Source organism: Serinus canaria, chromosome 7 (genome assembly GCF_022539315.1).
Source record: "Serinus canaria isolate serCan28SL12 chromosome 7, serCan2020, whole genome shotgun sequence".
Lineage (NCBI taxonomy): Eukaryota > Metazoa > Chordata > Aves > Passeriformes > Fringillidae > Serinus > Serinus canaria.
Genome location: NC_066321.1, coordinates 7,126,791 through 7,142,262, shown reverse-complemented (window position 1 = coordinate 7,142,262; position 15,472 = coordinate 7,126,791). Strand labels below are relative to the sequence as shown.

The 15,472-nt window shown below is 38.7% G+C and overlaps 1 protein-coding gene across 7 annotated transcripts in view; it reads right to left on the bottom strand.

Annotated features, from left to right (window-relative positions):
* The window catches only part of NCKAP5 (NCK associated protein 5), a 276,475-nt gene that overhangs the window by 23,260 nt on the left and 237,743 nt on the right, over window positions 1-15,472 (bottom strand). For 5 of the 7 annotated variants that reach the window (XM_018911273.3, XM_018911275.3, XM_050977035.1 and 2 more), the window contains 4 exons: window positions 7,797-8,111; window positions 5,489-5,625; window positions 3,923-4,052; window positions 1,206-1,393 (listed from right to left, as the gene is read on the bottom strand). In XM_018911273.3, coding sequence (XP_018766818.3) covers window positions 1,206-1,393; window positions 3,923-4,052; window positions 5,489-5,625; window positions 7,797-8,111 — 770 coding nt within the window. Of the gene's footprint in view, window positions 1-1,205; window positions 1,394-3,922; window positions 4,053-5,488; window positions 5,626-7,796; window positions 8,112-15,472 lie in introns of those variants that run through there. The other 2 variants (XM_050977036.1, XM_050977037.1) reach the window with 1 other exon arrangement.

Sequence of the window (15,472 nt, the reverse complement as noted above, 5' to 3'; positions counted from 1 at the left end):
GATTTTTCTTTTGAAGTTTGTGGTCAATTTAATATTCAGTTAAACAGGACTTTGATGCCAACAGAGCTGGAATAAACAGGGCTACTGCCATTCTGTTCTTCATATTCCTTCTGCATATTTGGCCTAGATTCCTGAAAGCTCTAAGACTCCAACTTTGGTTAATCACCTCTGAAGTTGCAAGGCACAGTCATTTCCTGAAACTGAAAACTGGGGTCTGGGAAGAGATAAAAATTCTTTTTCATTTATGCACTGCACCAGTAAATTTCAAACCAGCAGCTCATTCCTTATTTTCTGCTACCACCTTTGTTTATAGTGTAACAGTCCCAAAATGTTCTGAGTGCTACACACAGAAATGAAAGAGCTGGTGCCTGAAAAGAAGAGCTGGGGAAACAGACTGAACATGGAAGCAAAATGATTGCACTGGATCATGACTGGATCATGACTGGATCATGACTGGATCATGACTTTCTGTACTTTCAAAGAAATTGGCTTGTTAGATCAATGGAGAGAGGGAAGGGAGTGAGATGATGAGAGGAGATGACATGAGAACAGAGGAGGAAAACAACAGATTGAAAAGTTCCTCTCCAGGGTTGCTGAGGCTGTGTGACTTCAGTTCCATACTTCTAGGCATAGAAAAGGGAGTGGATTCACATGAAGTAAGCGGAGAAAACAAATTTGTTTCTGTTTAGCACTAAGGTCAACCCATCAGATCAGGACTGGTCTTCATCAAAATAAACCATCAAAACCATCAAATCTGACACCAAGTTCTCAGAAGAAACCAGAAGATAGGTGATTTCCATAGCATAATTTCATTTGAATTTTCAGAAATACTTCTCCAGAGTTTTATGTAATTTAATCCATGTTGTTCTACACAAGCTATCTAATTATATGTGGAGGAGCAGTCTTAAAAGATAAATTCTGTGTTTACTTGCTAGCTTTAAATTTCAGCTCCTCACTAATGGTGGAGTACAAGCACTAGCCTGTCTCTACTTGTCAATTTTGTAAGTCTAATTCTGTGACAGGTGAGCATTCAAATGTAACAATCTGCTCTAAAAATATTCAGATCTTTACTCTTCTGCAGGACATGTTTTTTCCAAGTCTGCCTGGTTTTAGTAGTCAATTGACACACTGGGGAAAAAAACAAAAGGGAAGTAAAAATAATAATAAGCAAAATGAGAAATAATATAAAAATTGCAGTGACTCACACTTGGGCTCTCCTTGGTCTTGCTGTCTTTACTGGAAGCTCCACTCAGCTGCTCAATTAAACTGTAATGTGCTAATTGTTCAGGTCCATCCTCTCCAAAATGGCCATAGAGACTGTGTTGGTATAAATCCAAAATTGACATTGGGTTCCCCAAAAACGACCTTCTCTGACTTTGTTTTTCCTGCACAGCTGGAAGAGATGTAACAAATAATATCATTATGATGGTCTACATAGATGTTAATGGAATTTTATAATTTTAAAATGTATTTAAATTGGTTTTTAAGGTATCTGAAATTCAGTGCAATAGAAACATTAAAAATACTGCCTTCCAATTCTCCAATGTATATACAGGGGACTGTTCCCACTTAATGTTTGAGCTGGAGGAGATAGTATGAGACAGACAGAATTCATTTCCTCTCTTTTCAAATTATAGAAAAGGTGGTTAATTTGGGGGATCTTCCCACTTAAATATTTGCAGCAAGGTTTTGTTCTTCTCTTTTAACAGACTTACATGGCAGATGTGCTAAGTTCCTTTAGCATAACATTCAGGTTGGCTGTACTTGGGAGTTCTTTCTTTTTCCCTACGCTTTTAGTTAATGAATACAAGAGCATTAAAATACATAAGTAAGGTAAGAAAGTGGTGCTTGTTTCAGAGCCTGGCCTAGCACAACAACATTAGGAATAAAGCCCTGGTTTCTGAAGTCCAAGGCTGAAAACTCACTCAGAAGAACAAAATAAAACCAGGGTAATTTTCTGCAGCTTCATGAAAGCACACAGCAGACAGATGTTTATGTGAACATTAAGTTCTTTCCTCCCAATTCTTGTTACACAAACTTCAGCTCTGCCTTATAACCTACAGCCCTAGGAGAAGGTCTGCCTCCAATGCCTCTAACAGAATCAATTCATAATATTGAGATCAAAACACTTTCATGGTTGGGAGAGAAGGATCTGGAATATTTGGCATATTCCCTGTTACTCTACTGACCTTCTCTGTAACATTGGGCAATGCACTGGGAATCTCATGCTAAGCCCATTAAATCAACAAAAGTCTTATCATTGACTTTTAATAGCCTTTGCATTGGGCACTCAGTCTTTCTGCTCCCTGCTCATAAATGGAAAATGAAAATCATTCCAACATTATAATTATGCAACCAGTGAGTTTGGGGATTTAGCTAATAAATGCAATTATCTATTCCTATAAAAATATTCTCTGTGGACTGGTTTGCTGGAGCCCCTGCCCCAGCCTCATGTGGGTGTTTTGAGGTTATATCAAAAGTGCAAAAAACACTGAGACCTTTGAACACAGAATGGGATAAAGTATGGTTGTTCATCCCATGTGAGAGCAGCATTTAGAGAGCACAGAAAAGAAACTCTTACTATGAGGAATGAGCACAGCAGAAATACTTTTGCAATAAAGTATCATAATCTTCTATTTGTCTCAATCACAATTATGTCTTTATATCTTACTGGTTCAAAAGGGAGGCACATACACAAAATTAATGAATCTCTATGTAAGATGGTCACCCCAAGTCAGGCTTAGATATCATTAAACTTGGAATTTGCTGCCATTTAAAGCAACTGCAAACAAATGAAAAAAATAGGTTTTTTTTCCCCTGCACATTGTGATGAATGCAGGAAAGAAAAATGCTTATTTACTTTTTTTAAGAAACCACATTTATTGCATTAAAACATGCTTTGTAAAAAGCAAAATCTGTAAAAACAAGTGTTTATGGGATGACAAAAATGACTTGCAATATTTTCTACAGATAAAACCCACAAAGCTGCAGCAGTAATGTAAATAAATGGTCCTAGCTTCCTATTCTGCCCTCTCCCATGGAATCACAAGCACTGGATTAGCTCTGGAAATGCCAAATGTTGGAGACACCAAGAGCCCAGCACGCAGCCCCCGGTGCCGCTCTCGGTGCCATGGTCACCGTGGTGTGCTGCTGCAGGTGCTGATCTCTGCCAGGCCAGCCCTGGGGCTGCTCAGGGCATCCCAGGCTCTGCCAGGACCTTGCACTGGCCAGAGCTCCCCAGCTGCAGGGATCCCTGGGCTGCAAGGACAAGGACAGAGATGCCCTCCCCTCGCCGCCCCCGTCTGCACTGGAAGGTGGCTCCAAGCACAGCAGGCTGGTGATGGAGACAAGGCAGCAATTTCCCAGGTTATTAAACACACAGAAAACTATTATCTCAAGAACTTCACTTAATGTATTTTTATCTACTGGAATTCAGTAAATTCCAAATTGCCATCAATTCTCACTAAAAGCTTTCTTTCTTGAAAGCTGCAATATATACAGAGAGGAAAATGAGAGAGAGTTCACTGTGGCACCATAACCAACATCACCTTGATACAGAGGTTGGGAAACTGTGGCCTTCATCACTGCATTATTTCAACTGGCTGTATAATAAAAAAAAAAGAAAAATAAGAAAGGAAACTATATTTATAGTCACCTTTCAATTTTGTAATAATTACATTATTTTTATGTATAAAAACCTACCAGTTAAGCCTCCAGTAGCAAAAACTGTGGAAGAGAGAAAAAAGAATTTACACATAATGAAAAGAAAAAGGTAGTAAAAAGTTAATAGAAAATTAGACTGAAGAAAGATTTGGGGTTAGAAAGTGAAATCTAGACAGAAAGTTCAATGAAGGACACCATCTGCTGCTGAGTCAGTGTGGAGATGAGGGACATACATCTTTATGTACCAATTTTCAATTACCTTGTCTGTTGCTCTTTGTTAACTCCACAAGAGTCTCCTCTGCAGCTCTGAAATAACTGGTTTTGTACTCTGGCTCTGGCTCACTGTCAGTGCTGCTCGCTGAGTACGTGCACACCCTTAGAGCTGTGTCCTACACAAAGAAGGGTATGGCAGCAAGTCAGAAAATGGAAATAAATCAAAAGAATCCTGGAGATCATATTGGGAGTAGCACATTTTATATTCATCATGCAGTATAAACAGGTAGTTCAACTGGGAAAGTCTGCATTACCAGCCTAACTCCTTCAAGTAAGCATCAGTCTGGTGTGGGGGAAATAATCCATTCTTCTTCTGCTACATCCCCTGAAACAGTCTGGCAGAACCAATCCACATTTTAACTTCCCCTCCCCCCCCCACTGTAATATTTTTTTCTATTCTACCAATATTTTTGAGTAATTTTATCCACCAAGTTCAATTTTAGTAGTAGTTCACCAGTATGCTTAATACATGCAAAATTATCACACCACAAATAGTTTGCTGCAAGCAACTCTAGAGACAATGAGGATGGCCAGTAGACAATTTCTACCCCAGTAAATCCTAGTTCCTAAATTCATGTCTCTTGTCCTGATACTTATATTACAGTACTGGAGAGCCCTTAGTTCCCAGGTGATTCCTTTGTCAGCTCTTTCAAGGAAGCAGAATTATTGATTTTCTTCTGGGAATAAAAAGGAACACTGACAGCTCTGGACAGCTTCTAATCATGGAAGGCCTGAAGGCTCAAAGCATTCAGGAGCAGCAGCTCAGTACAATAAACCCTCCAAACCAGGCAGGGGTAAGCCAGGTCTGATAGTGTTGGGGGGATGGCATGCACAAATACCACCAACTACCCCTACTCTGGTGGCATTAGTGGGATTTTAATTCCATTTCTCTAAGAGGGATAATAATTTCCCCATATTTCCATCCATGCTGCAGTTTTTAACTGATGCAGAAGGACATTCTTTTGTTAGGAATCACCCACTTGTGGAGAGGGAAGCAGAGCTGAGGATACCTGCATGCAGCCAGGAATGCCCAGCATTAGAGACTGCATGTCAGCTGTGGTCCCAAAACCCCACAGAAACATGTCAGAGTAGGTACATGTTGGGAGCATGCTCTAGAGTATTTTCCTGTTCACAATACTTCCATAGCACCTCTCAAACTCTCATGCTAGACAGACATACAGACAAGGAAACCTAGTCCTGGGGAAAAAACCATCCCAATCTCATGAAAAGCAACAAACAAGATCATCAACTTTCTAGAAGAGAAGAATGGGGTAAATGGTCTCCATTTCCTTTTCTAAAAGTGCCTGAGAGGATTTTAATTAAAACATGTTTATAACCAGGAGGACAAAAAACCTTTAGGTGCTGTATTATTATTATTATTATTACTGATAAATAATGAGAGAGTGAATGAAGGATAAGGAAGTAAATGCAGCTGTTAGATTGTTAGTTACTCTCCACACCAGATAAAAAACACTGGCCATTAAAGCACTGATACCCCTACACTGGCCACAGTACCCATCTCATTTAAGAGATTCCACTACTTATTTTATACCTTTGGTTTAGTAGTTTTCTTGGGGGTCCACTCTGGAAGAACTTCTCTATTTTCTACAGTCTCTTCAGTGTGTTCTAATGAGGCAGAGGTCACAGAACTTGCTTCTTGTTCACTTTGCTTTGCAAGGTTAATTATTCCTGAATTAAGGGAGACATTATTTAAATCCTAGGTCTCATCAACATCTTCATGGTAGTGTGTCAATTATAATTCAGTAAAAGCTGGGGGCAAATTGTGATACTTTCATTATGTGCAATAATATTTTACTACTCAAAGGAAGAACTTACTAACTTACTGGAATAGTTCTAACTAAAGTAGCAGAACTTCATCCAAATCCTTTTCCAGTTAAAAAGAGAAGAGGAAGCCATGAATTTAAATCCCTTCATTAGTTATAAAATATCTATCCTTTCAACAAAGAAACAACTTTCAGTAACTACTTCTAGGCATTGTAGGATCTCCTCTGCTATTTCACATTCTTAGAGAACAATCTTTTAATATAAATATAATTGGAAGAACCTTTCTAGTAGAAAGCCAGCTTTTTTATTTGCTATATTTGCACTATGCAAAATCGAAACATCAAAGAAGATATATGGTGAATATGAAATAAAGAGATAATTGTAATTTGGATGAGAAAGTGAGGGAGAGAAGAATTGAATGAAGATAGTCTAGTAAAGAATGAGCTGACCCCATCATCTGATGTATACTACTTTTTTGTAACATCTCTTCATGACAATTTAATTAAGATACAAACCCTACAAGGTTGGTGCAGTGAATATTAGCATTAAGATCAGAACAATCTTACTGCTACTGACTTCTTATGAAGCAATTCAATGCTTGCAGTTTCTGTTCAATTTGTTATAATGACAGTGTTTAATCATGGGCTCTACTCTATAACACACTGCTGAATTGAGGTCACACATGTGGCCATTCAAGCATGCAGCACGTAATCTATAACTAAGATTCCTCTTCTGAATCCTTCTTAGCTAGACCATTAATTAACAGCACACTTATTTTAAAAGTAATAAATATTAAAATATCTTTTATTTAGCTTTGATTTGAAACAAGCAAGGGAGTCTGCAAGAAAGCATACAATGCATGTTTGCAGCCTATTACACCACTACAATACTGCACTGGGAACATTGCTAAATCAACTGAATTCTAAGATGTTTAATTAGAAACCTTCTGTTGTGCATCCTATAGACATGTAAGAGAGGCTTCTCTCCTCCTAGGTTCAATATATGTCAGCTCATTAGCAGAACATATATTTGATGGCCTTAAACTAAGCTCAAACTTGATATCTAAACTTACATGCTAATTACACAGAATCTCTCTTATAGAGTGAGACAGATTTATACAAGTTTAATACTTACAGCTTCTACAGGAGCAGTAACTGGACTGACAAAGTGCTAATCACCATAACCCCAATAAATGAGTGACATTGCTTTTGGTCAAGATAAAACAATACCCTTCCCTATTAAACTAATCACTTTTACTGTGCTTTCTGCTGTATCTGTTGTGCTATGAAAATTTCCCTATTGTTAATGCTACATGATTTTTAATGCTATTAAAATATATATTAATAACTCCAAAGCCTTCCAAAAACTTATATAAATAGTCAATGTTTGTATATAAAAAATGCACAGAGTTCAATGGAGCTATTTACTAATACAGAGTTATTTCTGGAGCTTTGATGGGTTGCCAGTCCTTTTACACCTTTGTCAGCTCTCGTTTTATAGCTTAAACACACACATAGCTCCTAAGTGAAAGTCAGGTACTTTATGTTCATATACAGAAATGTGTTTGTATGCTGTGGTAAAGTAATGAGAGCCTTGTTTGAGGTCAAGGCCATATATTCAGTGGGACAGAATTTATGCATTGAGGCCAAATGAGACTTTATGAGTTCAAATCCAGTATCAAAAGCAAGTCTTTATGAATTTATCTTTTCTATGTCACAACATGGTTGTGCTTTGTACTCTGTACAGTGTGATCCTAAATATTGCTGAACATCCATATTCTTTTTCAAGTCAACTTCCAAGGCTGTCATATGCTTTTTTTTTTTCAAGTACTGTTTCTTGAGAAGAGGCTTTTAAGTACTAAACTAATTTTTCTTTCTCAGATAAGCATTTTGTGTAACAAAATTTCCATATGGCTCAGGTCACAAACTTGTTAACCTTACGTATTCATAAAGACAATATCTTCTGCTCCACATTTAACATTTCTGTTACCAATTGCCATTATTACAGAATTTCTGCTAATCAAAACAGAGGCCAAGGCAGAAATAATGTGATTTTCAGTGTAATTGACATTTTACCTGAGGAAGCTGGTTGGGGAAGGCGACTTTGAAAAGGTCGTATCCCTTTGGCAGTCATGGCCGGATCAGATGTTGAGTGACTAATTACACTTTCCACAGACTCCTGGCTCTTAGCTGCTGAAGGCACTTCTCTCTCAAGAGTTTTGGCTTTTACTGAAGGAGCTGCAAGAGGAACTTGCCCAGATGCTGCAAAGATTCCCATTTCCAGGGGCGCCTCTTGCTTAGAAATGTGTCTCGCCGTCGATCGGGTCCCCGAGTCAGGGAGGGGGAAGGTTCCAATCCCACTGTCCAGCGTCCTCATCTGGCAGCCAGACTCTAAGGCACAGGAAACTGGTGTGATGGGATGCAGCTAAAGGTGGTTAAAGTCAGGGAAAGGAGCTAGGGGGGAAGAAATGGCCAGGGAAACATTTTGCACTTTGTGAGTGTGCTGTTACCTGTCACTGGGATGGTTTTTACACTTTGTTTAACTGAATACAAGGAAATCCCTGTGGAAGTGCAGTGAAATTAAACAAGTGCCAAGACATTGACAATGGCTTGCTTTGGAGCAACACTGTGACAATGGCTAAGTGGGGCAGGTCCTGGAAAGCAATATCAGATGAAATTAAAAAAAAAATTAATTTGAAAGCCCTCAGAATGTCTGGAGAGTACCATGTGAGGGATGGAGTAGTGCAATACATTCCTTCCATCATCAACCCACACTCCATGAAGGTTTGGCCTCTCCACACCTGTGTTTTGCTGATTGTTTCTCACACAAGAAGGAGTTAACCAAAATGCATCATGTATTTTTACACAAAATTAAGATTTACAGAATTTCTTAGAGATACCCATCTCTCAGAGCACCCTGAAAACCTTGGACAGCACAGTCCTGCCTTTGTTTACCTTGCCACACTCTGGTCCTGCACATCCCAGTTTGGGTAAGTGCCCACAATGCCAGGCAGGGATACCTTTAATACTTTTGTTTGGAAGCACTGTGGTCCCACACAGCCCTCCAGCTCATTCATCCTATTGGAAAGATGCTGTACAAACCATGGAACAGGGACAGGTGCAGGTGTAGCTGTTGCTCTCTGCTATTTGAGCAGCCAGCATGTACAGGCAACCCCCCTGCCCTCTCATTCTCTATCAGTTTCCAGAGAATTCCCTTTTGTTTCTATAAGGGGCAAACAATATTGAAGAGCCTGTGATGGCAAGGTCCTTCTGAGAGCTATAAACACCAAGGAGGGAACTTCAGCACTAATGGTTGGAAAATGAGAATAATTTAGGTTAAATGTCTGGAAACATCCCTTGACAGCAAGATCTTAAGTCTGTGGCAGACAGTCCCAAAGGAAGCAGAGGAATTTGCTTTGAACAATTTAAGGCTACACTAGACTAAAGATATAATGCACTGAACAATTGTACTCTAGCAGGAGATGCAGAACTTGGCTCAATAGATCTTCTCCATCTCTATTTCACGTGGTTCTGAGTATTGACTTTTTTTATGCTATGTCCAATTGTTATTTAAGTCTGTTGTAGTTGTCAATGCTCTCTCAAGTAATTTTCATTATTTTTTCCTCTGTAATGTTTCTAATACTCTCAAAAATTTGGAAATATTTCTCCCCTGTGGGTTTTGCCTATTTGTTTTTGAACTAAGAACATTACCATAGTCATTCTTTTTAAATATCTTCATCTCAATGGGCCTTTCTTGATAACAAGGAAGAAACTACATACAGGTAAATTAAATATGTATTTATAGTTCATGGTTCTTGAGAAAGGAGAAGCAGCCTATATTTATGTGGTCCTCTTTGCCTTATCCTCATCACTCAGGATCAAAGAAGGACTGAAAGTCCTACTGAGCACCTGGCTGAGCTGCAGCAGAAAACTCTCTGTGCATTGTCTTTCAAAAGGGCAATAAGTGACTCTGATTTCCCTCCCACCATTACTGCATGCCAATCATTTCTCTCCAAAGGAGGTAAGGTGTGGAAGCCATGCCTTGCTAGCACCTGCATTTTCAGTCACACTTTTGAGCTAATGTGTCATAATGATTTTTGGAGTTGCTGAGGGTTTTCCAGGAAGCATGAAGAAAAAAAAGAGAATTATATTTGGTTCTGCTGCATCAAAAGGAGGTATCCCATCTAAGGAACCCTCTGATCTCAGCTATACTCTTCTAACTTTTTTTGTTTGTTTGTTTTCGAATAGCAAAGTACCAAGAAAGAAGTGGGAGTGTGGAAAAGCAATTTAAAATGCCAGGTGTTGCCCTTGCCATTTTTCTGAAGATAAGCTGAATCAGCATGTTAGCTCATAGAAAGGCAATTCTTCAACTAAAGACTGTTGGTGACAGAGTTAGCAAATCAAGGGAAATATGGAATAAAAAGGATTTCTGTTACCTGCCTCTCAACCAGGAGACATCTGAGCAACCCTGGTTGAGTTGGAGAGGCAGAGAGACACGGAGTAAACTGAAAATATAAAAATACAGAAGTCTGGGAATCTCCTGTCTGTATGGTCAATGTGAGACCTGATTTGGATCCCATTTCCACAGGGACTCTGAAGGATCTTTTAGTTCTGTTTCCTTTCTTACCATTCTCTAAGAAATGAAAAATTCATTCCCTCAAAATTATTACAGGAAAATTAAGTAGGGTTCAAAATTTATATGAAAGCTACAGCCTATGCCAAGGAGAACTGGAAGATGGAAACTTTTATTTTCTGAGGGCATTTCTTAAAATGACATATGGATTTCTCTTGCCCACTACTACCTTGTGTACATCTAGGAATGAACTATGAAAACAATGGCAGAGAATTAAAGAAATGAATACTGAGGGCCAGACTTCCAGAATGTACAGTCTCCTGCTGTTTCCAAAATAATTGGGAGAGTGATGAAGGAGCACACCAGTGGTATCACATTTAATTAAAAGGAAAAAAAAGTTTTAATCAATTATATTCTTCCTTCATAGAGACTTTATCCATGATAAAGGAAATACACCAGGTGGAAAACAGATTTTTAAAACAGCTCACGCAGCTCAATTTTTAGTTCTGAAAAACCACAAAAGGGTCTGGTCTCTAAAGTGCTCAATGCTTGGCAGCTCCCATTGTGACACTTAGAGACAGACTTTTGGAAAATTCTGTGACTCAGCTATGTTGAATAATCCTCAGAAACCTAGTCCTAAATCCACAGGAAACCACCAAATTCTTTGTGGATTTTTATTTTTCATTACTGGAACTAACTAATTCACTCCTAAATCTACATAATACAAATAAAAAAGTATCTTTCAGAACAATTTGTATTACTGAAAGAACAAATACACATTAGCTTATGTTTTTTTAAAAAATTTTTGTGAAGTAACTGCAAAATAAAAAGTACTTTATACATCCCAGTGACAGCTTTCAAACAGCTTCATGGCCCATCTGATTTCATCAGCTGCACTGACACTTCAAATTACTGTTATCAGCAAGAGCTGCACAAGACTACATAATGAAAATATGTAAAAGTTAAATCTCTGGTGCTGTGACAGTACCACTCAGTAGATGAAAAATGACTCTGTGAAACATTAAAGTCTGGAAAGAGTTATATATGAGCTTAATTACTTTTGCTTGAGAATTCTTCCTGGCATACCAGCCAAATTCCTTGCCTGTTTCTGATTTTTTTTCCTTCCTCTTTCTTTGCCAGGGAAGAAAGAAGCTCACAGAATGGTGTTGATTTTATAGTGGACACAGCAGACTCATCATCAGCCATTTCTCTGACTAATCAGACTAGAAACAAAAGCCTGAAATAACCCCTCCCCTCCCTCTCATCATGGGGATTTGAATCTGGACCTAAACAAAGTCCCTGGAAGTCCTACTGCAGAGGAACAATTCCAAACTGAAAACAGAAACGAGGAAGAATTTATATTTCCTGGAGGTCAAGAAACTCCTGACTGCATGGGAACCTCTTGATGACAGGGTGTTGTAAGAGCTCAGTGGAAAATTTGAGGAAGACCTTTAATGTTAAAAAGCCTCTTAACCACAGGAAAAAAAGGAGTTAATATTGCATAGAAAGCTCTCTGGAAGTTTTCTGAACTACTTCTCAATAATTTTCAGATTTAATATTTTCCCATGCAGGACGATCCTGCAGTTCATGTGCTCCATCAGCTGCACACCACTGCAACTTGTGCAGCTGGACAGTGCTTTGCAATACTGCATCATCACTGGTGCTTCACCAGCATTTTCTGGTGTCAGTAGGTCACCAAGGTCTCTTCAACACAGAGTCAGCACCCAAATTAGAGATGGAACAAAAAGAATCTGTGAAAACACTGCACCACTCTGAGGGTCTGCAGAGGAGAGTAGGAAAGGGACATACACTCAGGCTGGCAGGTATCAGGAATTATAAAGTCAGATCAGCACAGGGGAAAACAACTCTAGTAGCTCATTCTGTAGGGTTTTTTTACATTTTCTTCTGAAATGTAAAAATTAAAGAGTTAGAAGTAAACATACCCCACTGATAAGAACTGACAGCTTAGAATTAATTGAAGTATTTTAGGGCATTCTCCTGAGCGTAGATAATTTAAAAATGCATCTTAAATACCAGCAAAAAATCATTAAACTTAATTATTCTTCCACTTCTTTTTTTCTTTCTTCCGAAACACTTGCCACAAAGATATCAGAAACACATCAGCTCTATCTCAGAAAGCATCCTGGGTGCCATTCACTGGAAGGGAACACCCAGGGGAGCTGAGTGCTGACCCTGCTTTGTGTTCCTTCAGAAGTGCTGCTCTGGGTCACTGGGAGGCAGCGAGGAGCTCTCCCTCTGAGCTGGTACCATGCTGCTTTATGCTGTTTCACAGCACCCTCCTCTGCTCCTCTTCTCATACAATGCATGTGAAAGGAAAATCAGTTTGGGGAGAAAAAAAAAATAAAAGGAAGCAAAGGACAGCTCCTGTGAAGGGAATTGCTTCCAGCACAACATAGGAAATGTGGGTCCAGCCCTGATTAAGTTCTACACTGATAGTTGCAAAATAGGGTATTACTCAAAATAAGCAGTGGAGCAAAATCCATCCCACTTTTAGATTAGGGATATGTTAGTCTTTCTAATGTTGAACCTATGGTTGAGTTCTAGCACATAATGAAGAGGTTTTATGAATTTCATAAAGGAGAAGACATAAGGGGGTGACATATCTTTTAAACAAAGCTTCTGATTACACTGTTCTTCAATAATTCTGAAAACATGATTTTGCTAAGGGGGATATAATGCCACATGTTATTGCAAACAAACCTTTAACTGAATAACTGGGGAGTGTTTCATAATTTTTCCTCAGGTAAAGTAAAGATTCACATTCCAATAAAGTCTTTTTATGTTGCATCCTAAGTGAGTTTCACAGATGCTCAGTCTGTTCACAAATCACATACAAGTCCTGCTTTACATAGGGACTGTTACACTGCTGAGAATTCTATAAAATAACTCATGGTTATTTTGACCACCTATTTAAACAATATGTGAGTTTTTCTCTGATTTTGAAGAATCCATAAAAATCTTCACAGAAACCACAAGATGCCAAGATTTACCCACAGAGCTGAAGTAAGGCATCAATCAGCAGTTCTGCTGAACAGGTATTTGTGCATAAATACAGTATCACTCAAAGTGGTCAGGAAATTCATCTACTTCAATCAGGCATAACGAGAGGAGACATTCCTGGAGGGTGGCACAGAGGAAAGGACTTCCAGGTTGGAGAGGAAACAATTCCAGGTAGATCCCACTGTGCTGTAACTGCAGTTCTGCCTCTCTACCCACTTGTGGCACCAGTGACAGAAGGCAGCTGCCTCTTAGTGCTGCCTGAGGGGACTGAGCCTTCCAGAGTAACCTCAGCCATTGCCCACCATGGTGCTACTCAGGAAACACTCCTGGCTACCAGATGCAACCACTGCAAACAGACCCTATTTCTACTTCAAATGACACATAAACAGTTTTGATTTGGAGGTGGCAAAGTCACAGAAGGTTTTCTGTTACTTAACTTCGATGGCCAATCTGTCTTAACATTAAAAATAAACAGTAGCAAAGGGGACAAATGGATTTTGTGTCAGAAAGATCACGGGTAGTTCTGCTTACATCAGGCTTTCTAGGCATAACACTAGTAGCACAGGGACATATTTTCTTTAAAAGAAGCATCCCACCTCATGAAAAATGTGGAATCCTCCCCTGTGTTCACCACTACAGCTGGTTCGAGATATTCCTCACATAAATTTTCAAGTTTTGGCCTAAAAAAGTGTACATGATTGACAGAATTTTCAGCTGAAATCTTTAAGTATCCACCAGAATTCTCCACAGAAAGCAGGCATTTTCTGGGAAAAAAAAAAATCAGTCAAAAATAGCTCTGTATCAAGAACAGTTTAGCTGGGAAATTTCCAGCAAGCTGTTTTCAGAAGTACAGGCTCAAGCCTTGACAGGTTTTGAGAGGTAAATAACACTGAATAGGCCTTCTTCAAGGAGTCTCCAGGACATTAAAAATGGAAGGATGGAGGAGTTCCCATCAGTAACAGAATAAATGATTTCTCACAAATTACTTTTTTTTGCATTAGAAAGTTCAAGAGTTCCCACTAAGCTGTCATGGGGAACCAGATCACATCTACTGGCTTTCTTCTGGAACACAGAGGGACTAGAGCTTCTCCTAGCACTTTGTAACATGCCAAATGAAAAATTAATAGATTTTGTTTTTTTTTCTTTTCAGAAGAATATTTCAAATGTTGATAGGTCCCTGCAAAATTCTTTCAATAGTTAATAAGCATCTTTAAGCTACATGTGGCATTGGCAGGAAGAAGTTAAACTACAGATGGCAAAACAGATCTCTTTATTTGCACATCCTTCTCTTCATCTGCAATGCTAAAGCAACCACAAAAAAAAAAAAAAAAAAAAGATAATGCATTTCTGCCAAATCTATGTCAATTTAAAGTAGATTATTCCTTCTGGGTTTACACTATAATTTGATCCAGCTGATCAAAGATGAGTGCATTATTGTTTTCTATCTAGATGTGAGGTACAATCAGTGTGCAAAATTAAAAAAACCCAAAGTCTATCCAAGGTAAAACTAGAAAAGACCCAACTTTTCACAGCCCTGCACTCCCACGGGCACTGCACTGGAGCCATGGGATTATTTCCAACATACACTAAGGAAGGATAAATTAGAGGAGGACTGTGCTGTGTATTTTCAAATGATGGAATTTCATTCAGGGCTACCTGAATCTGGGATTACAATTTATGCCTATTTATAATAATAATAAACTAAATACACACAGACTTTACCAACTTATTCAGTGTTTTTTCTATTTTCTTCCTAGTCACGCTTTATTTTGCAAAACCCACAAACTTCAATATGTCATTTATCCAATAAATTGTCAGCTGTCTTCACAGTTTTCCATGACCACCATCCCATCTGAAGTGTATTTTCTGAGTAGAAACAGATAATTGCTGCTTTATTTTAATTCCAGTCCCATCTTAAAATGCATTTCCACTAGTAAGTCAGGATTAGCTTTAATTATTAGGGAATACTAATGATCTTGTACTCCAATTTAGCAGTTATCTATGGACTTTTTTCCCAACAAATGCTTCCTATCCTCCTCCAGGCATTTAGGTCTGGTCCCTGCATGCTTGTAATAGTGGCAAGCTATGTGGAATAGTGCTGTTAAAGAGGATAAAATGAGCTGGAGAAGGAACTTAGATAATTTTTAAAATTTTCTAC